Source organism: Myotis lucifugus, unplaced genomic scaffold (genome assembly GCF_000147115.1).
Source record: "Myotis lucifugus unplaced genomic scaffold, Myoluc2.0 scaffold_51, whole genome shotgun sequence".
Taxonomy (NCBI): Eukaryota; Metazoa; Chordata; class Mammalia; order Chiroptera; family Vespertilionidae; genus Myotis; species Myotis lucifugus.
The window spans coordinates 4,773,761-4,800,862 of NW_005871099.1; the positions used below are offsets into that span (position 1 = coordinate 4,773,761).

Below are 27,102 nucleotides of genomic sequence, written 5' to 3' on the forward strand. Positions count from 1 at the left end.
GTTGAAGTAATGCAGTGTAACAGACAATTTGCAAATGAGTGCTGAAGGCATTAAGAGGATCTTTAGTGTGGACCCTAAGAAGAAAGATTCATTTGATGTGAACCCCGAGAAGGAATTTATCTGCTGAGATGGGCTACCGAGGGCCCAACTTTTTTAAATAGTAAGAGCCTAGCTGCCATTTGCTGACGGGCTCCTCCGAATGCTGTGTACCAGGGAGAACCTCAGACTGAACTCTCAGTGCCCGCACTATTCCCTGCTTGTTTGTACCACCTGAGTCAACCTCTGAAGGGAAACCCTGGTTTCATCTTCTACCAACGGACTGAGACCTGCCCTGTCCTATCAGAACTGCACAATTTTGATACCTCACATAAGAAGCACCTAATTGAGAACCTCAGTGGGAACTTTCACTATGAAAACAGCCTTCATGCCCTAGCTGGTTTTGCTCAGTGGATAGAGCATTGGCCTGCGGACTAAAGGGTCCCGGGTTCAATTCCAGTCAAGGGCACATGCCCGGGTTGCGGGCTCAATCCCCAATAGGGGGCATGCAAAAGGCAGCCAATTGATTCATTCTCATCATTGATGTTTCTATTTCTCCCTCTCCCTTCCTCTCTGAAATCAATAAAAATATATTTAAAGAAAACACACACACACACACAAAACAAAAACAGCCTTCATTACCCTGGTCAGGTACTTCAGTTGGTTGGAGCATCATCCCATGCACCAAAAGGTTATGGGTTTCATTCCCGGTCAGGGCACATACCTGGGTTGCAGGTTTGATCCCCTGTCAGGGTGTATATGAGGGGCAACCCATCAATGTTTCTCTCAAATCAATAAAAAAACACACATATCCTCGGGTGAGGATTAAAAACAAAAATGGACTTTGTCTTGGTGGAAGAGTTTGGGTTATTACTTTAGTCTGTGTCTCTAGGCTGAAGCTCCTTTTTGCTCAAATAACTACCTTTTATTCTTTACTAGAGACCCATTGCACGAAATTTGTGCAAGGGGCTCGGCCCTCACAGCCGAGGCAGCTTGCCTCAGCCCTCGCAGCCCCAGCTTTGTCCTGGAGGACGTCAGAAGGATGTTCGGAAGGTTGATCGGCTGTCCGGTCTAATTAGCATATTATACTTTCATTATTATAGATTACAGGATACAATTGTTTTTGATTTACACTAGGAGCTCATCAGAGATCCATCAGACCAATATATTAAGAATTATAAAATACTGGTAAGTTGTGATCTTAGAAAATAAGAATTGATGCCCAATGTAAACAGAAGAGTTTGTGGGCTTATTGGACAAAGATTATAAAATGAATGGGAAATGCAGAAAAGGTAGAAAATAAAAATTTATACTGCATACAGCATGTTTCATTTTACATTCAGTGATTAACTCTGGCTTTCCATAGTAAGGCTCTTTACAAATGAGGAAACGGGTCCCATATTGAGTGGTTTATTCAAAATGCCTCAGGGCCTGAATTAGTGGTGGATTTACTTTTGCTGCAAGCCCAGCCTGGAGCCAGAGCTGTGAAGATTCCAGATGATGGCTGACATGCAAGGGAAGACTGGGCGTTGTCAACCTAAGAAATGTTTAAACCTGTAGAGAATTTTTATGAGTGTATTTGAGCCAAACTGACAATTGCCAGAAAGCAAAATCTTAACATATTGAGAAAATGCTCCAGAGAATGACAGATTTGCACCTTATTTTATACATTACAAACAAAGGAGGAGGCATAAGGGGTTACATGAAATCCATGTGACTGGACATGATAGATTAGGGAGGTGGGAGAAAGCAAAGTGGAGAAATCTCTGGGACCGGATAAAAAGTAAAATAAATAGACACTTCTTTTACATTTGTGGTTATAGGATAGTTAGCAGTTAACACTATAACAAATCATGAGGGGTTTTGTGATCTTTGCTCTGGTGCAGTGAGGGGTCCAGAAAAAAGGAAATTACCCTGACATTTCTCTCTCTCTCTCTTTTTTTTTTTTTTAATCCTCGCCCGAAGATATGTTTCTTATTGATTTTTTAGAGAGGGAGGAAGGGAGAAAGAAATATCGATTGGTTGCTTCCCGTAAGAAGGGTTTTGTGGTCTCTGGTGCAGTGAGGGGTCTAGAAAAAAAGAAATTACACTGGCATTTCTTTTCTTTTTACTCCTCACTCAAGGATATGTTTTTGTTTATTTATTTTTTAATTTTTAGAGAAAGAGGAAAGGGGAGAGAGGGAAAGAGATCAGTTGCCTCCCATACTCGCCCCAACTGGGGATCAATTCCACAACCCAAGTATGTGTCTGACCGGAAATTGAACCCGAAACCTTTTTTGGTGCATGGGATGATGCTCCAACCAAATGAACCACCTAGCCAGGGCACCCTGGCATTTCATAGATGCAAAAAGACAATAGACAGGCTCAGTTAAGGTTAAAGATTAACCTTTGTCAGGGTATCTCCCCTGACAAAGGTCAATCTTGCCATGACTAGCTTTTGTTAGAAAGTTTTAATTTCAGACCATCCAGTGTGGTTACTTTAGGTCTCAGTTTGTAAGGCACACGGAGCTGGCCTTTGCTGAGCTTGTCAGGTTTAGTATGTGGTCCCTTTTTGGTCCACAGTGCGGCACAGAGGACTTCAGGGACACACTGTGGCACAGAAGACTTCAGGGGCGCACTGCGGCACAGAGGACTTCGGGGGCGCACTGTGGCACAGAGGACTTCAGGGACACACTGTGGCACAGAGGACTTCGGGGATACACTGTGGCACAGAGGACTTCAGGGACACACTGTGGCACAGAGGACTTCGGGGATACACTGTGGCACAGAAGACTTTGGGGATACACTGTGGCACAGAGGATTTCAGGGGCGCACTGCAGCACAGAGGACTTCAGGGGCGCACTGCGGCACAAAGGACTTCGGGGGCGCACTGTGGCACAGAGGACTTCGGGGGGTACAGCGTGGCACAGAGGACTTCCACAGCTCTGCTCAGGAGCTAGGTCTCAGGAAAGGAAGAGGGGACTGAGGATTCCCAAAGCTGTTTGGGGAAGAGAGGGAAGGCTTTTTTTTTTTCTTTTTTTAATGAATTAAATTTTTCCTGAGGTCTCTATTTGGTCTGGAAAACTAAAAGAGGTTTAGCCCGGCTGGCCGTGGTTCAGTGGTTGAGCGAGCCTGGACCTATGAACCAGTAGGTCTGGGTTGCAGGCTCGATCCCCAGTAGGGGGCGTGCAGGAGGCAGCCCGACAGGGATTCTGTCATCATTGATGTTTCTATCTCTGGATTCCTCTCTGAAATCAATCAATCAATAAATAGGTTGATCGATTTTAAGAGTTAAAACCTTTATTTTTCCTGGGCATGAAATACTATATTCAAACTAATAGTCACTTCGGGTCCATTAGAGGTGTTAAAACGGTGACTCTACATACACTGAGATTCCCCATGGGGGCTGGGGCGAGGCGGAACTCCCAAAGTTGTGAAGTCACGCATTGCCCCTGTCCGCTCTCTGGCCCGATTCCTGGGTGGGACACTGGGCTCCCTAAGCCCCGCCATCCTGCAGCGGGTTCGGGGCCGGCCTGGGCCCCGCGAGCTGCGTCTGCGCGTGGCCCGCACCCCGCCCGGCGCCGGCCCGGCGGTGTCCACTCCCGCGGCCCAGGCGAGGCTGGGTGGCCCGCCCCCCTGGGTGGCCCCCGCGGCCGCCGGGACGCCAGGCTGCGGGCCACGCCCGTGCGGTCCTTCGGGCTGCAGGGGGCGCTGTGTGTGCCCGCGGGCCGGGCCGCCAGCGCAGCTCTTGTTTAAAGGGCCGGCGGGGCACGTGGCTCGGACGCAGCTCGCGGCCGCCGGGCTGGGGCTCCGAGGCTGGGCGGCTCCGCTCCGCCTCCGCCGCCGCCAGCGCGCCGCGCCGGGCCCGACAGGCCGCCGAGAGGAGCCGCGAGAGAGGGACGGGCAGCCATGGCCGAGGCGGCGCCCGACCGGGTAAGCGCGGGCCCGCGGACGCCCAGACGGACCGGGCCGCCCTCGTCGGCGTCCGCGTCGCTTTCGGGCCGAGCGACCGGGCGGCCCAAAGGCCAGGCCGGGTGGTGGGCGGCCGGGCGGCGGGGGATCGGCCCGCTTTCCAGCGACACCCACGGTGGCAGGCCTTGCATTGGAACCGAGTGGCCGACTCCCCATCCATTGTGTCAGTGGAGGCCAGCGGCCCGGAGGCCGGCGGGAGAGCAGGGTCTCCGGCCGCGTTGGGTTTTGACAGCCGCGTCTGAGGTTCCGGGAAGGGACCGGCCCAGGGTCACACGCAGTGGAGGCCGGGCCAGGGCGGTGGAATTACATCCCCTTGGAGGGACCCAGTATTCTGCTCTTACCTAAGGCAGAGGGACTAAACGCTGTTTACAAGAGAGTGGAGGTGGATTTTTTACTTTTAAGATTGCTTTATCACATTTTAGAATGTTGGCTGATAATGTTCTGTATGTACAAGTCAGAGAAAGCAATCCTTTGGTCGTTTGGACACAGTAGAGAAGCAGTGGTGAAGAGCTCTATCAGTGGTACCTCCTCTCATCAATACATGTCAGTGAAGTTTTTTGATTTTTCTGGCTGCTTCTCAAGGAGGAACTTTCTCTCCCTCCCCTGCCGTGAGGTCTCTCTGAGTGCCCGGGAGAGACGTGAGGTGGCAGGTCTGCAGGTTTGCTGGGGAGAGCTGCCGATGGCCTTTCTATAACCGCACAGGTGCCATCTTCAGCTCCCACCTAGCCCAGCGCTCTTTCTGACGGATCCTGTCCACCCTCTTCTTTCCCCTCTGCCCACTTGCATCACCTGAGATTCCTAGAAAAGCTCCCAAACAGGACTGATTTGCCCCCAACTTTTGTTAGCCTTTGGGTATCACTCTTGTATTTCTATACAGAATTTTCCTGCTGGAGAAGGAAGGAAGAGCCAGGTAATTTCTCTGCATCCCCATTGATGATGACAGGTGTTCTGTGATTGTTTCTGAATGAATGTGTTGTTGAATTGTTTAGTCATTCATTCATTCATTCAGTAGGTATTGATTGGGCACTGCTGTGAGTGAGGCACTCTTAGAAGCTGGGGATACTGTGGGAAGCCACCTATTGTCCTCACTAGCAGAGAGGTGTGGACAAGGAACCCGGAAGGCTGGTGACCCTTGAAGCCCTGGCAAAGGTCAGGGCTGTGCACCCACTGTTAGTCCAGACAATGGTAGCTGAAGCAACTTCCCCACCAGATAGTCATGTAAATCCTTATTGATAAGATAGTCTGCCTGTTACTGGAACTTGCCTGCCTAAGGGCTATGGGTGTATCCCAAACCAGTAAAAGGTTGGTGAGGCCTGAGCACCAGTGGAAGTCCTTCCCCTTGAGTTGGATTTGCCCGCCTGGCCCCCCACTATTTCCAAATTATCTCTTGTCTCTTCTCTTTCATTTGTGTGTGGCTCCTCTTCCAGATCCTGAACCCTGAACCACGCGGGACGTGGGGGAACAAACATTACACAGATACAACTGTGAAATAGCACCTACACTCATGGAGCTTATGTCTCTGTGGGGAAACCATAACCCAGGCAGACACACAGGGTTGTCATAGGTCAGTGATGGCGAACCTTTTGAGCTTGGCGTGTCAGCATTTTGAAAAACCCTAACTTAACTCTGGTGCCGTGTCACATATAGAAATTTTTTGATATTTGCAACCATAGTAAAACAAAGATGTATATTTTTGATATTTATTTTATATATTTAAATGCCATTTAACAAAGAAAAATCAACCAAAAAAATGAGTTCGCGTGTCACCTCTGACACACGTGTCATAGGTTCGCCATCACTGGCCTAGGTTATTAGTGCTTGTGCCCTGCCAGCACAGCCAAGGGTTCCGTGAGCCTGAGGAGGGGCGGTGAAGGATTAAAGAAGACAGACAAGAGAATACAGCTGGGGCTCAGCAGATCTCCCCTGCCTGCAAGAGGCTTTATTTTATAGTGAGATCAAAACAGGGGGTAGTGGTCAACATGTTTACAATGTTTTTGTGAGTTTCACTTATTTTGGCAGCACTTGCTGCACCTCGCACAGCTCAGTAGCTACTTAGGAACAAACTAGGGAGGGCTATAAGGTTAAGCTTAACGATGCTAAGAGGGCTCTGCCCTCCAAGCTGGGACTTGTTTGTGGCCCTGCCGCAGGTCAGTACGAGGCTTAACCCTAGAGCTGCTCCCTACAAGTGCTATGAAGGAAGGGACTAACAGGGCACTATTTTAGATGTGTGGGTCTGTGAAGGTCCCTGTGAGGCGATGTCTAAGCTGGAGATTTGTATGAGAGGAAGCCAGGAGGAGAGCTCATGCAAAGGTGGAGGAGTCCAAGGAGGCCAGAGCGGCTGGAGAGCAGTCAGTGCCCAGGAGGAGACAGGTCAGGGAGGTAGGCTGCAGTCTGCTACGAAGTTTAGGTTTTGCCCTAGCCGGTTTGGCTCAGTGGATAGAGCATTGGCCTGCAGACTGAAGGGTCCTAGGTTCCATTCTGATCAAGGGCACAATGCCTGGGTTGAGAGCTCAATCCCCAGTAGGGGGCATGTAGGAGGCAGCCAGTCAATGATTACCATCGTTGATGTTTCTATCTGTCTCTCCCTTCTCTGAAATCAATTAAAAATATATTTTTTAAAAGTTTATCCTGTGACTGAGAACAAAAAAAAAAGTTTATATTTTATTCTAGGTATACTGGGGAGCTGAGGAGAGTACTGTGGGGGAGGAGGAAGTGGGGAAATGAATTGGGCGGAATTGCAGTGGCTCAGGCGACAGGTGAGGGGGTTTGCACTAGGTGATGGGAGTGGAGGAGGAGAAAAGGGGATGGATTTGAGATGACTTCAGAAGTCAAAGAGTAAGACTTGTGATTTGACTGAGACGGAGGAGTGAGATGGAGGGGCGATGTGTTGTTTTGTCATTCCAACAAGGCTTTTAGCAAGATGACCTGGGACCGAGGCCATTGCGCAAGCCTCAGGGAGGCTTGTCATCAGCACCCACGTAAGCTGAGGCACTTCAGAAGCTCTTTTCCAAGGCACTCCAGGACCCTGGAATGAAAGGTGAACCAGACGGCTGTCGGCACTATTCCTACTGCCTTCCTGAGCCAGAACCGTCATATCCTCAACATTCTCCTCACAGTCATCTTAGCTGTATCAGCATAGGGCTCACATTTATTGGGAAGCACAGCTAGACATTGTACTGAGTGCTTTTTACCAAATGGCGTCATTAATTCTCATAATCATGTCATGTAGCTCCTATTATTAGCTCCCTTTTCTAGATATGGAAGGGACGTTGAAAGGTGTGTAAGAAACCTTGCTCTCCGTCAGCCAGGTGGAGTTGCCAGTTGCACCCAGGCTGGCTGAGCGCAGAGCTCATGTTCTCTGTACCTCATTCAAGGCCTGTCCCTTCATGTTCAGAGGAAGAGACCAAGACCCAGGTAGGGGTCACCTGTCTGAGACCACAGATACTTCTTTCTTTGGCCATGTTTTTCCTTCTGTTTCTCACTTGCTAATACCGTGATCCAGCCAGTGTCTCCTGTCCTGGACGTGTAACTGATGTCCTCACATCCCCAGCCGACTCGGCTGCCTGGCTGCCTTCAGGATCCACATGGGGCTTCACCGGGGCAGGTGCCATTCTGAGGTTTCTTTTTGAGGTGGACATTTTGGTTGTATCGTTCTGGTAACGTCTCTCCGTTCTCTTGTTGTGTACAGGCTTCAGAGAGGGACAGAAAAACAGGGAACGAAAGGCCTTCGACAACTTCTCCCTCACCCCAGCCAGCTGCTGAGAAGAACTCCTACCTCTACTCCACGGAGATCACGCTGTGGACAGTGGTGGCTGCTATCCAGGCCTTGGAGAAGAAAGTGGACTCCTGTCTGGCCCGCTTGCTGACTCTGGAGGGACGGACTGGGACAGCGGAGAAGAAGCTGGCCGACTTTGAGAAGACGACCTTGGAGTTCGGGAACCAGCTGGAGGGCAAGTGGGCCGTGCTGGGGACCCTGCTGCAGGAGTACGGGCTGCTGCAGAAGCGGCTGGAGAACATGGAGAACCTGCTGAGGAACAGGAACTTCTGGATCCTGCGGCTGCCCCCGGGCAGCAAGGGAGAGGCCCCCAAGGTAAGCTGGGCACCTGGGGTGGGGCAGCCCCTGGGGCTGTGCCTGTAAGTGTGGGTAGGCGTTCATGACACCTGTGGTTCTAGGTGCCCGTGACCTTTGATGATGTGGCCGTGTATTTTTCCGAGCTGGAGTGGGGCAAGCTGGATCCTTGGCAGAAGAATCTGTACAAGCACGTGATGAGGGGCAACTACGAGATGCTGGTCTCCCTGGGTAAGGCCGAGTCATAGCATCTGGGCCTCTGTCTGTGTCTTTGCTTTGGCTCCTGTTCCTCTGGTGTCTCTACATCTGTGCAGTGAACCGGGTGGCAGGTGTCCTGACCCAGCTCTCTCTCTCTCTCTCCATTCTGTACACAGATTATGCCATCTCCAAACCAGACATCCTCACTCGGATAGAGAGGGGAGAGGAGCCTTGTCCTGAAGGCCTGTGGGGCCAGGAGGAGGGGGAAGAGAGAGAGGCAGCTTGCCCAGGCAGGCCGGACGCTGGTGAGTAGGAGCAAGATGGTGAGGGCAAACTGAACCATGTCCCTGCTCTCCCGGGCTTCCCAGCATGCTGTGAGGCCAGGAAGGGAACACAGGCCCATAACCCAGAGTGGGGCACGCTCTGTCTCAGGCCGGCCAGTCGGGTGGGTACAAGGGTTTTGCCTCTGTGCAAGAGGACGGCGGTACTCGCCTTACCTGACAGTTGTGGGGACTAAAAGTGACGGCAGTTGTGGGGACTAAAAGTGACGGCAGGCTAGGAACTTGTTACTAGCAGCACTACAAGTAGCAGCAGCATTATTGCCACCACCTCCTGGTTCCCAACTGTATCACCTGCAGCTGTAAGGCCTGGACTGTACCGGCTTCCCTTTGGGGAAATGGACCCTCTCGCAGGAGCCCGGGGCTGATTTCATCCCCACAGCTGGTGTGTACAGGACAGTGGTTCCAAAGTTGACTGCATATCAGAATCTTCTGGGGAGCTTTTTAAAAATACAATTTAAAAAAATAAGTGAAAGTAGAGAGAATAGTACTTTCCCTCCAGATGATCATCCCCCAGATTCACCAGTGATCAAAAGTTTGCCACATTTGCTGTATCCATCTCTTTCCCCCCAAAACATAACCAAAATACCTCTGTCTCTGGCTTCTGTCACTTAGCGTGTTTTCAAGGTTCATACATGTTGTACTGAGTATCGATACTTTCTTTTCTTCTTATTGTGGTCAAATACACATAGCATAAAATTTACCATCTTAACCATTTTTATGTGTGTAGTTCAGAGACATTAAATACATTCATAATGTTTGCAACTATCACCACCATCCATCTCCAGAACTCTTTCATCTTGTAAAACTGAAACTCTATACCAGCGATTTTCATCCTTTTTCATCTCATGGTGCACACAAACTAATTACTAAAATTCTGTGGCATACCAAAAAATGTATTTTTTGCTGGCCTGACCAAAAAATAGGTATAATTTTGATTCATTCACACCGACAGCTATTGTGTTGGTGGTAGTTGTCATTTTTTTATTTTCTTTTTAAATCCTCACCTGAGGATATTTTTTAGGAAGAACGGAAGGGAGAGGGAGAGACAGAGAGAAACCAATGTGAGAGAGACACATTGATTGGTTGCCTCCCACGTGCCCCTTACCAAGGCCAGGAGCCTGCCCTTAACCGGAATCAAACACGGGACCCTTCAGTCCACAGGCTCTATCCACTGAGCCAAACCGGCTAGGGCAAATTGTTGTCATTTTTTTATTTGACAATCTAAGGAAAAAGAGTTCAGTGCCCCTGATCAAATTGTCAGGTATTGCATGTTTTAAAAGTTCTTGTGGCATACCAGCTGAAAAATATTCTATACCATTAAATAATAACCCCATTCTGCCCCTTTCCCAGCCCCTGGCACTCAACAGTTCTATGATTTTGATTACTCTTGAGTACCTCATATAAGTAGATTCATACAGTATTTGTCTATTTATGACTGGCTTATTTTTTTAAAAATATATTTTATTGATTTTTTTACAGAGAGGAAGGGAGAGGGATAGAGAGTTAGAAACATTGATGAGAGAGAAACATCAATCAGCCGCCTCCTGCACACCCCCCACTGGGGATGTGCCTGCAACCAAGGTACATGCCCTTGACCGGAATCGAACCTGGGACCCTTCAGTCTGCAGGCTGACACTCTATCCACTGAGCCAAATCAGTTAGGGCTATGACTGGCTTATTTTATTTAGTATAATGTCCTCCGGGTTCATCCCTGTTGTAGCCTGTGCTGAATGTCTTTCTTTATATTTTTTTTTATATTTTGTTAATCCTCACCTGAGGATATTTTTCTATTGATTTTTAGAGATATGGGAAGGGAGGGGGAGATGGAGAGAGAGAGAAACATTGAGGTGAGAGAGACCAATTGGTTGCCTCTTAACACTAACCCCAACCAGGGCTGGGAGTCAGGTCTGGGGGTTGAGCTTACAACCGAGGTACGTGCCCTTGACCGAAATCGAACCCAGAACCATTCAGTCCTCAGGCCGACATTGAGCCAAATTGGCTAGGACAATTTCTTCCTTTTTAAGGTAGAATAATATTCTATTGCATGGATAGACCACATTTTGTTTATCTCTTAATCTATCAATGTACACTTGGGTTACTTCCATGTTTTAGCTCTTGTGAATAATGCTGCTATGTTCATGGATGTACAAATATGTCTTCAGTACTCTGCCTTCAGTTCTTTTAAGTATAAACTCAGAAGTGGAATTGCTGGATGATGTGGTAGTTCTATTTTTAATTTTTTGAGGAGCCACCGGTTTTCCACAATGGCTGTACTGTTATTTTCTGTTGTTTTTTTAAATAGTAAACATCATAATGAGTGTGAAGTAGTATCTCATTGTAGTTTTGATTTGCAGTTCCCTGATAGTGATGTTGAGAAACTTTTCATGTCCTTATTGACCATTCTCATTGACTTATTGAAATATTGGAGAAATGTCTAGTCAAGTCCTTCACCATTTTTGAGTCAGGTTGTTTCTTTGTTGTTGAGTTTTAGGAATTCTCTATATACTCTGTATATCAATCCTTTATATGATAGATGACTTACAAGTATTTTCTTCCATCCTGTGTATTGCTTAATTATGTTGATAGTGTTTTTTGATGCACAAATTTAAAATTGTTCACAAAGTCTAGTTTGTCTGTTTTGTTTTGTTTTTTTTTAATGGATTCTATGTCCTTTTTAATGGTCACTATTTCTTTAAGTTCTCACTGAGATTATCCATTCTTCCTCTAAGGTCCTTGAGCATCCTTATAACCATTGTTTTAAACTCTGTAGCTGATATTTTGGTTGCTTCCATTTCATTTAATTATTGTTCTGAGTATTTCTCTTGTTCTTTCATTTGGGGCATTCTTCTTTGTCTCCCCATTTTGTCTCTGTGTATTAGAAAAATCTGCTATGACTCCCAAACTTGCTATAATGGCTTTATGATGAAAGTGTCTTGTTGCTGTCTAGTGTTTCTTTTGTGGCCTATGCCTTTAGTGTCATATCCAAGAAATCATTGCCAAATCCAGTATCCTGAAGCTTTTGTCCTGTGTTTTCTTCTAAGAGTTTTATGTTTTAGATTTTGCATTTTGGCTTTGATTCATTTCAGTTAATTTTTACACATGGTGTTAGATCAGGGTCCAACTTCATTCTTTTGCATGTGGATATTTAGTTTTCCCAGCCACATTTGTTGAAAGATTGTTCTTTCCCCATTAAGTGGTCTTGGCACCCTTCTCAAATATCATTTGACCAGATATGTGAGGGTTTATTTCTTGGTTCTCTATTCTATTTATTCTGTTTATGCCAGTACCACAATATTTTGATGACTGCAGCTTTGCAGTAAGTCTTGAAATCAGGAAGTTATCCAATTTTGTTCTTCTTTTTCAAGATTGTTTTGGATATTTGGGGTCCCTTGAGATTCCCTATGAATTTTAGGATGGATTTTTCTATTTCTGAAAAAAAATGCCATTGAGATTTTAATAAGAATTACATTAAATCTGTAGATTACTGAGGGTGGTATTGACATCTTAATAATAAGTCTTCCAATCCATGAACATGGGATGTGTTTCCACTTATTTATGTATTTACAGTAATCCCCCCTTAATCCACTGTTTTGTTTTCCATGGTTTTAGTTACCTGCAGTCAACCGCGATCCGAAAATATTAAATGGAAAATTTCAGAAGTAAACAATTCATAAGTTTTAAATTACGTGCCATTCTGAGTAGCGTGATGAAATCTCGCGCTGTCCTGCTGCATCCTGCCCAGGATGGAAATCATCCCTTTGTCCAGCGTATCCACACTGTATATGTTTCCCACCCGTAAGTCACTTAGTAGCCATCTTGGTTATCAGATCGACCGTCAAGGTATCACAGTGTTGTGTTTAAATAACCCTTATTTTACTTAATAATGGCCCCAAAGCCATTGACATAACTTTTATTATAGTATATTGTTATAATTATTCTATTTTATTATAGTTATTGTTGTTAATCTCTTACTATGCCTAATTTATAAAGGTATGCATATGTAGAAAAAAACAGAGCGTTGAGTACTACCTGTGGTTTCAGGAATCCACTGGGGGTCTTGGATATATCCCACATGGATAGGGGGGACTAATGTAGTTTCTTTCAGCAATGTTTTGTAGTTTTTATTGTAAAAGTCTTTCACTTTCTTTGTTAAGTTATTCCTAAGATATTTTTTATATGATTATAAATGGACTTGTTTTTGTAATTTCCTTTTCAAATTGTTCATTATTAGTGTATAGAAATGCAACTGATCTTTTTATGTCTAGTTTTATTATCCTGCTAACTTGCAGCATTCATTGATTAGTTTTAACAGTTTCTGTATGGAATTTTTGAAGTTTTCTATATATATGTTCATATCATCTGTGAACAAATAATTTTTTCCTTTCCAATTTAGATGCCTTTTATTTCTTTTTCTTGCCTAATTGGTCTGGCTAGAACTTTCATCACTTTGTTGAATAGAAGTGGTGAAAGTGGACATCCTTGCCTTATTCCTAATCTTAGAAGAAAAGCTTTCATTTTTCACCATTAAATACGACGTTTGCTGTGGGTTTTTAATATATGGCTTTTGTTATGTTGAGGTAGTTTCCTTCTGTTTTTGTCAGGTAAAGGTATTTAATTTTATCAGATGCTTTTTCTACATCAATTGAGATCATCTTGGGGCTTTTCCCCCTTCATTCTGTTAATATGGTGTAATCCGTTGATCTAGTTTCATATGTTGAACCATCCTTGCATTCCAGGAACAAACTCCATTTGGTCATGATGTTTAATCCTTTTAATATGCTGCTGATTTTGTTTTGCTATTTTTTTGTTGAGGATTTTTGCATCAATGTTCATAAGAGATATGGGTATGTAGTTTCCTTGAAGTGTCTGTCTGGCTTTGGTAACAGTATGGTTTTAATGGTACCTCTCATTATGAGTGTGGTTGCATATCCTTTTATTTGTTTATAGGTCATTTAACTTCTTATTCTGTGAAATATTTGTTCATATGTTTTGCCTTAGGAAGCTTTTAAAAAATATAAACTTCCTAGGCCCACCCAGATCTACTGATGAGAATCTTGGGGGTGTTCCCTAGGGGATCCTTATATACCAGCCTGGTAGAGGACTTGGGATTGTGAACCATGGTTGTAGTGTTCTGAGCCAGGAGTCCTGAAAAAGCCAGATCTGTGGCCCTGTTGTGTGACCTGCCTGGTACTGTCAATAAGATACCGTGCTGCCCTGTTTCCTTTTCTCACATATGGAAGCTTTAGCCTAGAACAGCGGTCGCCAACCTTTTGGACCTCACGGACCACCAGTGGTCTGCGGACCACCGGTTGGCGACTGCTGGCCTAGAATGTAGTCACTAGATGATCAGTGAAGTCACCTAATTATCAAACCCTATGTTTGACCTGATGTCCCAGGTCCCAGTGGCTGCATCTAGCCAGTTCCCAGAGGCTCTGGCTACCTGGGGAACTCTGTGTTGTTCTCGGTGTCACTGATTAGCGTATCCCCACTCTCTCTCCAGTTCCAGAGCACATTCCCAGCCCAGTCAGGTCTGACCAGGAGGGTCCAAATGAAAGGCAGGCCCCCGAGCACCAGAGAGACTCAGGAGCAAGAGTAACTCCACCTGGAACAAGCACGGGTGAGTGAGGGCTGTCAGGTGGCAGTGTGACTGGCATCCCAGCAACAGTACCAGCCAGTGGTACTGAGAAGAGGGTGGGGGAATGGCCGGGACCTGCTGGGCTGAGTGGGACAGGCTTCCTAGAAAAGGCGCCACTGAGGCGGGCCGTAGAGGAAGTCAATTTTGCTGGGAACGGCATTTCAGCAGGAGAAAATAGTCTGAGCAAAGGTGTGGGTTCCTCAGGTGTGTTGGGGGCCAGGAACACTGGTCTGTCTGGAGTGAGGGGAAAGGCACAGAGGGCAGGTAATAGACTGCTTACAGTGGGTTCATTAAGGGGAGGTATGTGTCATACACCTAGCATGGGGCCAGCCTGTGTGCTCGTCAGTACCTATCGTGTTTCTGAAGGCCTGTGAGGAGCTCTGTGGCTTTAGTCACCTTTCCAATGTTCTCGGTCTGCTTCTTTTAAAGGAAACTCCTGCCATCCTTTTCCAGAAATGAAATATAATTCAGAGGGCATTAGCCTAGCGCTTGACAGATAATTCAGAGCCATTTTCTGTCTTCAGACTGCGCTTTGCTGCCTTGGCCTTCTCTGTGTCTCCTTCTTGCTGGCCTGGCTTGTCAGACTCGGGGTTCTCTCTCCAGTTACTTCTGTGCATCTCCCCCACTGAATATGGCCTCCCTGAGGTTGAATATGGCCTCCCCTCCCTTCCCTGTTTCCCTCCTTCCTGGCCACTGACTGTATAAGGAGAGATAGGACCCTCTCATGGTCCCTGTCTGTTGCAGACCTGGCACTGTGCCCCAGGGGCCTCCCCAAACCCTCTGTCCTTTAGAGGCCCATCAGAGTGACAGATGCCAAGGGACCAGTTGGCACAGGGGAGCATGGGGCTCCTCTTCCTGGCAGGTGCTGGAGCATAACCAGGGCCTGCTGGGAAACGGCTGTGTCACCCTGCAGGAGCCCGGTGTCGGGAAAGACCCTCACAGGATTCTCTCCACAGGGCCCCCAGCCAGTACCAGCATTTTGTCCGCAATTAAACTGGAGGAAGATTCTTCAGATGGGGAGTCCCCTGTCTCCCCTCCTAGGGACATCCTGCCCAGCATGGGGCTAGGTGAGTGAAGGGAGGAAGCCCTGTGGCCACTGCAGAGCCTCAGAGGAGCTCAGAGTCCCTTTGGGATGGGCTGGGGGTTAGCATGGTGAGACCTGCTAGGTTTCCTCCTGAGGGGTCCCTTCTTCATCCCCCAGGTTTTACTTCCCTGCGGCTCTGGGGACCCAGAGCCTCTGTGGTCTGGTCTTCCCTCACTGTGGTCCAGCCTGACCGGAAAGTGCTGCTGGGAAACGAGCTGCGTGTCGCCAGGTTTGTGGTCTGGTGACAGAAAAGCCTCACGGCCACCTAGGAGTGGCCCAGGCTAACAGCCTCCAGTCAGCCGGCCTGACCATTCACCAGCTTGTGTGCGATTTAAGTTTAGTTCCCACTCAGAGTCTGTGTATTTTTTGTAAACCGGCTGACACCGTGGCGAACAAGAAAAAGAAAGTGATTATTGCCTACTCTGGCCTTGGGCAGGTTTTCTGTCCCCATAGAAAGGGATCCAACTCTCCCCTGGTTCCATCCTGGTATCCGCTTCAGTGGAAGGCAAAGGTGAGATTTGGATCCACTGCAGGGTTGTGGCCTGGTGGGACCAAGCTACAGATGGGCTCACATGAAGGGACCTGGGGCTTTGGCCTTCACTAACCCCTAAGTTCAGGAATACCATGGTAGCCCATTAAATGCAACACCATTTTCTTTTCTTTTTTTCTTTTTTTGGGCGGGTGTGCGTGGGGGCGGGTGTGTGTGGAGCGGGTGTGCCTGGGGTGGGTGTGCGTGGGGTCAGTGTCTAAATGCAACACCATTTTACCCCAAAGTTTAAATGATTCTTATGGATTCTATGGTTCTATAGCTGTAGGACTAAATTAATACCAGTGGGTTATTTCTAACAGAAGTAAAGTTCTGTCCTGAGATAATTGTGAGGGTTAGGGGGGAGCTTCAGGGAGCCATCGGGTGCTGTCCCTGGAGGTCCACCATGGAAGGGCTCCTGAGTGCACTGGCCTCCTGGCTTGTGGTTTAAGGTCAAGCTTCAGCAAGAATAGAAATTTCTCTGGTCCTGGACCTTGGAAGTTGCCTGTAGAGGGCTGAAGATTTTCATTTTAATGTGCAGAGGTCAGGGTTCACGGTCACCCTTTGAGCAGACCTTGTGGTCTAGCAGCTGAGGCCACCAGGTGCTGGCGGAGATTAGACAAGAGTGGTGAGCAGACCAGAGGTGAACAGCAATAGGAGGGTATGAAGGACGCACAGTGTTCCAGGCAGGGCTCAGTAGCCAGGACCCTCCTTAACCAAAGTCAGGGACCCGTGGGACCTGCTGCCCCAGACCCACCCTTTCACTGCTGTGTCCTGGGAGCTCTTTTGCCTAAGTCCCGTCTTAGAGTCAAGTGTGTGACCCACACTGAGGCCCTACCCGGAAGCCCCGATCCTCGTGCCTCCTGCCTGTCACCTGTGTGTCACCGAGATCACAGGCGCTCAGTGTGGGTTTGTTACACAGATGAGTAGCTCTCAGTGTGGCTAAGGCATTCAGCACCTCCAGCCCTGAGGCCTCTGACCTCGTAAGGAGGTAGTCAGGGCCCATAAGGCTAATTGTCTTTCAGAGATTGAGACTAAAGTCATCAGAAGTCCAGGGGGTCCTGCATGGCCAGCAAATCTCAGGGTTCAGGGTCTCTGCCTGTCTTTGTCTCCTCTTCATTTTCCCACCTATATGTCTCCCACTGGTCTGACCTCCTGACTCCCTGGTTTTGCAGCTCTGTCTCTTTCCTGACATTCTAGCTTGGCCTGCAGGCATAGGCCAAGTGACCAACAGACTGGGTGGCATTAGGAGGCAGTCCCCGTGGGTGGGACTGAGCGAGAAGGTCCCCTGCTCCCTGTGGTGAGCCCTGCAGGAGAAAAGAGTTTAGTGAAGGCAGGAGGGGGGTGCCTGTGAGGCTGGAGCTGTGCCAGTAGGGCCGGACTAGGGCAGGGGTCGGGGGTGGTCCACAGGAAATCAACGGAGATTCCTTTCGGCAGGTGGTGCTGGAGGTGTGGTCATCAAGACGGAGGCACAGTCTGAGGACGAGATGATGCCCGAGCAGCTCTTCCTGGGGAAGCCCCCCGGCCAGACCCCGAGTACAGTCCCCAAGGGGCCCAAGAGCAGGACTGGGGGTCCCCGCCAGCTTCATGCCCAGGGAGTGCCCAGGGTGCGGGCAGGGGACCCTCGGCCTCGGCCCGCAGGGGCGGGGGGGGAGGTGCCCCGCATCCTCCCTCGCCGGCGAGAGCGGACCTTCCCCTGCCCCGACTGCGGGCAGAGCTTCCGCCTGAAGATCAACCTGACCATCCACCAGCGGACCCACGTGGGAGGGAGCAGCAGCGGCAGGCCCAGGCCAGCTCGCCCAGCGGGTGGGGGGGGAGGCCCACTCCGCGCTGGAGCCTTGGGGAGGTGGTGGGTGTCCGGGCCCGTCATCCGCTGGCTCCCCGAAGAGCCCGAGGGCCCCCCCCCCTGGCGGGCCGGTCCTTCGTGGGGCGGCGGCCGGCGGCCAAGGTGTACCACTGCAGCGAGTGCCTGCGCTTCTTCCAGCGGCGCAAGAGCCTGCTGCTGCACCAGCGGCTGCACACGGGCAACAGCCAGGGCTGGCCGGCCTGCCCGTACTGCGGCAAGGCCTTCCGCCGGCCCTCGGACCTCTTCCGGCACCAGCGCATCCACACCGGGGAGCGGCCCTACCAGTGCCCGCAGTGCGGCCGGGCCTTCAACCGGAACCACCACCTGACCATCCACATGCAGACCCACGCGCGGGGCCAGGCCTGCCCGGGGAGCCCGCCCCGGCCCCGGCCCGGCCACTCGGAGGAGGGCTGACCCGGCAGGAGCCCGGGCACCGGCAGGACCTTCTCTCCGCCTGTTGGGCCCTGCCCCTCGGGCCTGACGCTGGTTCCTGGTCCTGGGATGGCTTTGGAGAGAGCTTTTTCTTTTCATTCAAATGGAAGCAGCGCCCTTCTTGGTGACAGTGTTTGAGTGCCACAGTTGCTTCCACTTCCTGTTTCCTCAGTTTGTTACTCTTTGCTGCCTTTTCTACATTCCTGACTTATAAAGGACCCCCTCAGGCTTAGGGGCGCCTTATTTTGGGTGGGGGCCTTCGCGGATTCCATGGACGGGCAAGTGGACCAGGGATCACGGTGCTTTCAGTAGAGGCGATGGAAACATTGAGGGCCTGGGGTGTTGATTGTACATAGAGGACTGGGGCCCGCTGCACGTGAGAAAGAGCAGAGCGGACAGGCAGCCTGAAGAGTAGGCCCTGGAAGTTAGGCTTTTCTACTTCGTTACTTTGAAACTTTTTTTTGCCTCCTTAGGAAGCTTTTCTGGTGCTTTTGTAAGAGTTGTGTGTGGTTGCCAAGGGGACCACGAACCTCTGGGTGGCAGGACTATTCAGCCATCTGCCTCTGCGTGGGGACCATAGAGCCGGGTCCAGACCAGCCTGGGTGTTGATGGGATGCCTTGGCTGCTGCCCTGGAAACCAGGTGTCTTCCCAAGTGTGTGTGCCTTGGCCCAGAGTGATTCCCGTTGTTCCTGGGCCTTCCTGTAGAGGGGGTTGATTGACTTTGGTTATCAGTAGAGAAGTGGAAACTGAAGCCCAGAGTAGATGACGTCCCCATGGTCTCAGTGTTCAAGGGTGTGCATGCTCCATGCCCATAGGTCGCCACAAGGGGGACGGGGGTGCCTCAGGAAGCAAGCCCAAGAAGCTCCTTCTGAGCAAAAGGTCCAGGTTTGGGTGAGGCTGGTCAGCCAACTGGGTGGTTTGTCATGTTAAAGGAGGGGGCTGTCTCCAAGAACTAGGGCCTTCTGCAGCGTTCGACCAGGAGACCTGGGTTAATTTGTTCACCACCTCCAGCCTGGTGTTCCTCATTTACCCCAGTGCATCCTACCTCACCTTAGGGTTGTCAGGGTCATAATAGATTAAGAGGCAACCAAATAGGAAGCCTGATTTCTTCCTTCCTTTCAAGTTCGGGGCCGCTTCTCCCTTCTGTGTTGATCTCCAGCCCATTCTCTCAGGATCCATCAGGAAGAGCCTTTATTTTGTGAAGTGAGTGGAAGGTCAGGTGGGTGCAGAGTGGGGTGAGTCTCTCATTGGGTTTTATCCCCAGGAGCGCTTGGTATTTCAGTGAAACAAATTCTTACCAAAGCAGAGAGTCAAACTGAATGTTCAGGCAATAGCATGAGGCCTCAAGGAGAAGTCTTGACAGCAATGAGCTCCTTGTGCCTCTTAAATCATACCACTCTGGGTGCTGCCTCTAGACCAGCCCTCCGGTTGGGTGATTTTGAAGCTTGGGTGATGGGTCCTCAGCTGTTTGTCTTATTTGTCTGGCACTATGTGAAGAGGACTGCATCCAGGTGCCTGGGTCCCTGGCTGTGCCCCCTCAGACTGTAAATGAACAGAGTTTGGGGCAGATGGTAACATTGCCATCAACTCTGGGGCACGAGTGAGTATACAAGTCAGCGACAGCTCAGCCAAGCTCCCCTGGGCTTGGGAAGAAGAGGTGCCACTGTTTGTCTATACTGGTAGCCCTCAGCCCTCTCCAGGGGCCCCACAAGTCTGGGCAAGGCTGTCAGCAAGTGCTCAAACAGGATATGGTGCAAGTGTAGCTGCTCTGATCTTAACCCTCAGCTGCAAGAGCTGGTCTCAGGTGTTTCCCTGGGGATGCCTCAGGGCTAAGAGAGGCCCTGTGTCAATACTGGTATCCTTAGAAGCCAAACGTGAGAAATTACAAGGCACCTACGCCCCCTTCTTCCAAAGCAGTAAATGTGCTGCGCCCCAGGCAAGGCCTTGTAAGTTCTGACACCCAGTAGGTGTTCAAAGAAAGTTGTGCCTCCAAAATGAGTCAAGGGAGCCTGTGTGTTGCAGGAGCAGATTGGACCTCAGGGACTCCAGAGGCTGGAGCCTGGTATGGCCTTATGCTCACTCCCCGCTCTGGGTCTTGGCTTCCTCATTTGTAAAACAAAGAAAGGTGGGGTGCTGGTGTTAAAGGCCCTGAAGAACTGATGGTGGCAGTTCCTTGCCTCAGTCTAGAGTCAATAAATATATTGGACTAATTGAGTGCGTGTACATGACCTGGTTCCTGCTCTCTGGTACAGACAGCTGCGGTACAGGGCGGTTTCTGGGTGGGCTGCTCCGCACTAGCACAGGGACTCTGCTGCTGCTCACACCTGCCAGGTTTCCCACAGCGCGCTGTGTGTGTGTGTGTGTGTGTGTGTGTGTGTCTGTCTGCGGGGGCGGGGAGGAGGGTGCTCTAGAACACTCACAGGCTGAACTAGCACTTGGTATGTATCAGTGCCCTGGGAAGTTTTCAGGACTCGGGTTTCTCACTCACTTCCTTTCTCCTGCTGGGCTGTGTCCCTGGGTGAAGTGGTTGGTTAAGTAATTGACTAAGCTCATATCACTGTGTGTGGTATAGCTGGGATTCAAATCCTTTACACTCTTCATTTATTATGGTAATGCTTTGTTAGTTCATCTTATATTGCCCCTGGGTCTTCGTTCAAGATTCTTCCCATGGGGGCCCTGTGGAGTCCAGTGTCTGCTGTCTTTGACAGTCTTCCAGGTGGGCTCTGTTTGGGGGTCTGACCAATGAGGCCTTTGGGTGCCTGGAAGAAGTTTCCCCCTATTCCAGAACATCCTGACCTACCTGTAGCTGGAAATGGCTCTGGACCCCTCTCCTGGTGGCTGACTCACCTCCTTATGTCTAATACAGGAATGGCATATGGGGAGGCTCAATTCCAATCTGCAGAGACCTCCCTTCTGGCCATCTTGGCTGCCATTCAGCCCATGGAAAGAAGATGAAGTCCCAAGCACTCTGACTAAAGAGCTTGGAAGGATGGATGGACAAGGACAGCTGAAGAAAAGAGAAGCTGGCCGACTTTAAGAAAACAACCTTGTATAGAATTGTACACCTGAAGCCTATATGATTTTATTAACCAATGTCACCACAATAAATTCAATTTAAATAAATGACCTTTAAGTTCAGGAACCAACTGCATGGCAAATGGGCTGTGCTAGGGAAGCTATTGCAGAGGCGGCTGGAGAACATGGAGAACCTGATGAGGAACAGGAACTTCTGGGTTCTGTGGCTGCCCCCGTCCCTGGCAGCAAGAGGGAGGCCCCCCAGGAACAGGAACCAGGTGGAGGTGAAGAATCCTGCTTGGATTCAACAAGCGCCTTATACTCAGTGGAGGGAAGGCCTGTAGCTGCAAAGCCTGACCTCTTGGCTCCTAATTTCAGTAACCAGTTGACTTTAAAGGGCTTAAAAAATGTCAGAAGAGCCCAGCTTGTGTGGTTCAGTGGTTGAGCATGAACCCATGCACCAAGAGGTTGCTGGTTCAATTCCCGGTCTGGGCACATCCCCATATTGCGAGCTTGATCCCTAGTCGGGGGTGTGCAGGAGGCATTCGGTTGATGTTTCTCTCTCATTAATGATTCTATCAATAAAAGCATTTTTTTAAAAAATTTCAGAAGATGCCCAGCCAGTGTGACTCAATGGTTGAACATCGACCTATGAACCAGGTCACAGTTCAATTCCTGGTCTGGGCACATGCCCCGGTTGGATGCTCAAACCCCAGTGTGAAATGTGCAGGAGGTAGCCAATTAATGATTCGCTCATCATTAATGTTTATATCTCTCCCTCAATAAAATCAATAAAAATATTTTTTTTTAATGTCAGAAGAAAAGTGGGACACAGCAGAAAGATTTGTGGCAGGTGGAATGGATATGATTGTATCTATTACTCCAGAATGACCTCTGAGGATGAGCACTGGCTTAGGTAAGGAAAATCACAGAAGATGTGTCTGTACCAGGAGAGGGGACAAGAACCCAACAGCCCTGACCTTGCACCTTTTAGCTACTGGTCCCTGCCTTTTATCTGAAGCAAACATAGTGGAAATGCTTTGCTTTTGACCAGCAATGCCCTCTTATTTGGGAATGGGGAGTAGAGACTGAAACTGATTTGAGCTATTTCCTGAAATGGCTGTAACTCATGTTGGTGTGGGCACGGTCAGGTGTCTGTGACTGCTGAAGATATATGGCCATGAGTCTCAGGACCTGGAGACTGGCAGGAAGAACTCTGCCAGCTTGTCAATGAAGGGGAACCATGAGCCATCCCTGTCCCAGGGTAAGAGACTGGCCCTAAATCCTTGGTTTTCTTCCTTTATTGAATCCAATGAGCCTTGTGGATCTGAGTGCTGGCAGCACTTTGAGATCATTTATCAGCCCTCTGTCTTCAGGAAGGAGAAGTGCCCTTAATTCCCATTTTCAGATGTTATGGATTGAAAGGCAGGGGGGTTAAATGACTTGCCCAAGGTCTCATGGAGACGAACTATGAATTGCCTCTGCTCCTCGCTGTCTTGCCCTTCACGTGGCACCAGAGCCTGCAGGCAGTTCTGTCTCTGTGAGTGCGGTTACTGCTTCCCTGGGGTTAAGGAGCCTTTGGCCACTAGGCTGGGCCTCTAAGCAGGGGTGGCAGGACAGGGAGGTATGCAGAAGGCAGGGCCTAGCCGAGGTACCCCTACGTCAGAGGTCCCTCCAACCCCAGTTCAGCTCGGCCATGGAGCCGGGGGTTACTCTGCATGGGTTTCAAATGAACACCGGGGGTTTGGGGCATGAGGTCCTCGTGGGAATTGGGTTGGACGTGTGGTCTCAGCAGCTTTCAAAGAAGAACCGAGCAGTGACTTTCTTGCGTCCCACCCTCTCTGTAAGCTTTCCAGATGCATCAGGGGAGAGCTCTGCTCCTCCCTCAGCCAGGTCAGGCCTTGCTCTGAGGGCTGCTTATGCTCCCTCTGCTGCAAACAGTGGACCAGACAGTTTGGGGCAAGGCTGCTTAATTGACTGGATGCTTCCCAGTGGCTCCTCCTGCAGGAATTCTAGGAAAGGTGTAGATGGGTCTCCTTCACTAGGACTGGGCTTGCAGTTTTAACAGGTTCCTCTGGGGATTCTGATGGCAGTTCATGTTGTAGGACCAAGGCTTAGGGGAGCACAGGAAGCTTGAAATCATCTCCAGGCTGAGTAAACCAGCCCATGGGGTCCTGGACCCTCCTCAGTATTTCTGAACAAAAGAGCTACGTCCCCAAAGCCCTGTGAGCAACAGAGACACCCAGCGGACTGTTTCCATGTGGCGGGGAGATGGAGTGGGTGGCACTGGGAAGGCTTGAGAGCTCTCAGAAGATTTCTTGGCTTTTCCATCTGTGCGCAGGGTGAGAGGGTCGCGCTCTCTCTGGCTGTGTCTCACACTCTTATGAGCCTTTCAAATGAGAGGACAGCCTCCTTGCTGGCTGCTTCCCCATTCTCCCTGCTCTCACACAGCTGCCTGCCTCTGCTGTGCAGTCTCCTTCAAGCCCTAGGGGCTCACAAGTAAGTTACCAGGGTTCCACCCCCTCCTCAAATCAGTTTTCTCCTTGAGAGGGAGTTGGGCTGGTTCACCTTTTCCTCCACCACGTTGATCAACGAGAGTGGATGAAAGGGGTTGAGTGGGTGAAGCAGATGGTGGAAAGGGAGAAAGGGGCCTTCTGTCTCAGGGTGTGGTGTCCTGGCCAGTCCTGCTCCTCTATCCATGTAGACTTGACTGCCCCAGTGCCCTATTCGGAGAGGGCAGAGGGGACCAGGACTCTCTTAGGCTGGGAAAGCAATGACTGCCCACTGTAGGGCAGACAGAACCAGGTGGCAGAGGGAAGTGGGGCCAGAAAGGAAGAAAATGGAAGCAGGAAGGATGAGCCTGGCACCTAGAAGGTGGTCAACAGGTGTTTATAGGTGCAGGAGTCAGTGAGTGATGACAGTGGGAGACAGGATGTCATAGGGCAGGCTGCCTGCTCCCAGAGGCGGGGCTGTAGGATTCCAGAACTAGGAGTCAGGTGCACAGTTGAAGAGGTGTAATTAAGGTTCATAAGCAGGCATGGGGGTATAGCTCAGGGGTAGAGCATTTGACTGCAGATCAAGAGGTCCCCGGTTCAAATCCGGGTGCCCCCTTCCTCAACTCACTTTTAGTGTGAAGTGCTAAATAAAGAGCCAAATGATAGCTCTTGTCACCCATAGTGCCCATTGGCCCCCGATGGCTCCTCACTCCCATATTGACTGTGCTGTGTTCTAGGGCCAGTATTGTGCTCTGGTGCTCCCTGGGCCTGGGTTCTGTTCTGGCCAAACTGTGCTGCAATTAGACAACACAAGGGTGGTTGTGAGGATTCAATGAGGTCTTGGCTTGTCATGCAGTGTGTCATAGGCCTGCTTCCAGTGACAATGGCCGAGTCCCACTCCTGCCTTTGCAGGAAGCCAAAATGTTTCCAGGCTCCATGAGCCCACATGTGTGCCATCACCTGAAGCCTCCCTGAGCTCCGGACATGCCTGACCCACTCTTCCCTTTGTTCTTCCTCCCTTGGCCTGAAATCCTCTCCAGCTTCTTCTGGCAAAGTCCTCCTTGTCCATCTTCCCCAGGAAGCCCTTTCTGACTCCCCAGGCAGGGCAGCTCCTCACTCCCTGCTCCCAGGGCCCTCTTCTTGGGCTTCTGCCACCCTTGTGCGAAGTCTTTGCTTCATGATTTTGTCTCCTATTGGAACAAGGACAATGTTTAAGTCTCTGTGTCCTCAACATGGATGACAGGTCCTGGTACCTCACATGCTCTGTGTTTGTTGAGTGACTGACTGACTGAATGAGTGGAACAAGGAGCACCCTTCTTGAGACCTTAGAATAGGGACAAGGCTCTCCCTGCACTGAGTGTGAGGTTCACTGAGGACCTGGACCTGACCATGATTGTTCTGATAAGTATGTGCTGGTTTAGGTAGAAACACTAGTGTAGACTCTAATGGCCTTCCCAGGTGTAAAGGCTGGTGCCGTTATCATGACCTGAGGAAGAGGAGGGCTGAAGACAAGACAGTGAACTACAGTGAGAAGAGTTGCCATGTTCTGGGACATGCAGAAACAACAGTGACATGTAGACAGGCATCTATCCTACATGCAGCGCCGTGGGTAAAACAGTGCTAATGAAATATTATATGTAAGTGGGGGTATAGCTCAGTGGTAGAGCATTTGACTGCAGATCAAGAGGTCCCTGGTTCAAATCCAGGTGCCCCCTACTTCTTTGACCCATTTAGTTACTGAGGTTGGTGTTAAAATTTCTGCCTCTTTCTTCCCATTTGACTATTAAATGTTATAAAAATTTGGGATTTGGATCAGCACCAGCTCCACGCATCCTCCCCTGACCATCATCCAGACAGCGCCCACTGTGGTCACATTAAACTGAAGTGACTGATGGAGTGAGCCCGGACGACCAGGACTGGAACTCTTGCCCTTCATGGCTTGTGTAGGGACTTCCCTTTCTTTCTCATAACATCTTCATTTTCTCAACCTCACGGGATTTTCCAGAAGATGACTGACCCCTTGTTCTTGTTGCTACCACTTGTGAAGTATGGAAATGCATCTTCCTACTTCTCAGCGTTGACTGTAAGGATTTGAGAACCATGTCACAAGTAAAGGCTGTGGCCTAGCCAGTGTGGCTCAGTGGCTGGAAGTCACAGTTTGGTTCCTGGTCAGGGCACATGCCTGGGTTGCAGCCTCAATCCCCAGTGTGGGGTGTGCAGAGGCAGCCAATCAATGATTCTCTCATCATTGATGTTTCTATCTCTCTCTCCTTCTCCCTTTGTCTGTGAAATCAACAAAATATTTTTTAAATGTCAGAAGAAACATGAGACACAGCAGCAAGGCCTTCTGTGGCAGGCGGAGAGGGGTGATGGGTATGGGCATGTTGTACCCGGTAGTTACTCCAGAACGACCTCTGAGGATGAGGACTGGCTTAGGGAAGGAAAATCACAGAAGATGTGTCTGTACCAGGAGAGGGGACCAGAACCCAGGGGCCCTGACCCTGAATCCTTTTTGCCTCTGGTCCCTGCCTTTTCTCTGAAGCAAACATAATGGAGACACTTTTGCCTTTGCCCAGCAATGCCCTTATTCGGGCATGGGAAGTAGCAACTGGAGTGCTTTGAAGTATTTTACATCCCTGTCCCAGGGTAAGAGACTGGCCCTAAATCCTTGGTTTTCTTCCTTTATTGAATCCAATGAGCCTTGTGGATCTGAGTGCTGGCAGCACTTTGAGATCATTTATCAGCCCTCTGTCTTCAGGAAGGTAGAAGTGCCCTTAATTCCCATTTTCAGATGTTATGGAGTGAAAGGCAGGGGGGTTAAATGACTTGCCCAAGGTCTCATGGAGACGAACTATGAATTGGCCTCTGCTCCTCGCGGTCTTGCCCTTCACGTGGCACCAGAGCCTGCAGGAAGTTCTGTCTCTGTGAGTGCTGTTACTGCTTCCCTGGGGTTAAGGAGCCTTTGGCCACTAGGCTGGGCCTCTAAGGAGGGGTGGCAGGACAGGGAGGTGTGCAGCAGGCAGGGCCTGGCCGAGGTACCCTACATCAGAGGTCCCTCCAACCCCAGTTCAGCGCGGCCATGGAGCCGGGGTTTGCTCCTGTGTGGGGTTCAAATGAGCTCGGGGGTTTGGGGCATGAGGTCCTCATGTGACTTGGGTTAGACCTGTGGTGTTAGCAGCTTTCAAAGAAGAACCGAGCAGTGACTTTCTTGGGTCCCACCCTCTCTGTAAGCTTTCCAGATGCATCAGAGGAGAGCTCTGCTCCTCCCTCAGCCAGGTCAGGCCTTGCTCTGGGGGCTGCCTATGCTCCCTCTGCTGCAAACTGTGGACCAGACAGTTTGGGGCAAGGCTGCTTCATTGACTGGATGCTTCCCAGTGGCTCCTCCTGCAGGAATTCTAGGAAAGGTGTAGATGGGTCTCCTTCACTAGGACTGGGCTTGCAGTTTTAACATGTTCCTCTGGGGATTCTGATGG

At 49.7% G+C, this 27,102-nt stretch overlaps 1 protein-coding gene and 2 non-coding genes across 3 annotated transcripts; all 3 read left to right on the forward strand.

The window, feature by feature from the left end:
* Positions 1–3,795: 3,795 nt before the first annotated feature.
* Positions 3,796–20,333, forward strand: ZNF783 (zinc finger family member 783). Its single transcript, XM_014455830.2, is given in 8 exon segments — positions 3,796–3,948; positions 7,676–8,077; positions 8,161–8,287; positions 8,431–8,559; positions 14,096–14,212; positions 15,187–15,297; positions 17,278–17,736; positions 17,739–20,333. Coding segments are annotated over 8 exon segments (1,731 nt in total). The 5' UTR covers positions 3,796–3,924; the 3' UTR covers positions 18,101–20,333.
* Positions 20,334–24,173: 3,840 nt separating this feature from the next.
* TRNAC-GCA lies at positions 24,174–24,245 on the forward strand. Its single transcript has one exon. It is a non-coding gene; the product is annotated as a tRNA-Cys (tRNA).
* Positions 24,246–25,272: 1,027 nt separating this feature from the next.
* TRNAC-GCA lies at positions 25,273–25,344 on the forward strand. The gene has a single exon. It is a non-coding gene; the product is annotated as a tRNA-Cys (tRNA).
* The last annotated feature ends 1,758 nt before the right edge of the window (positions 25,345–27,102 follow it).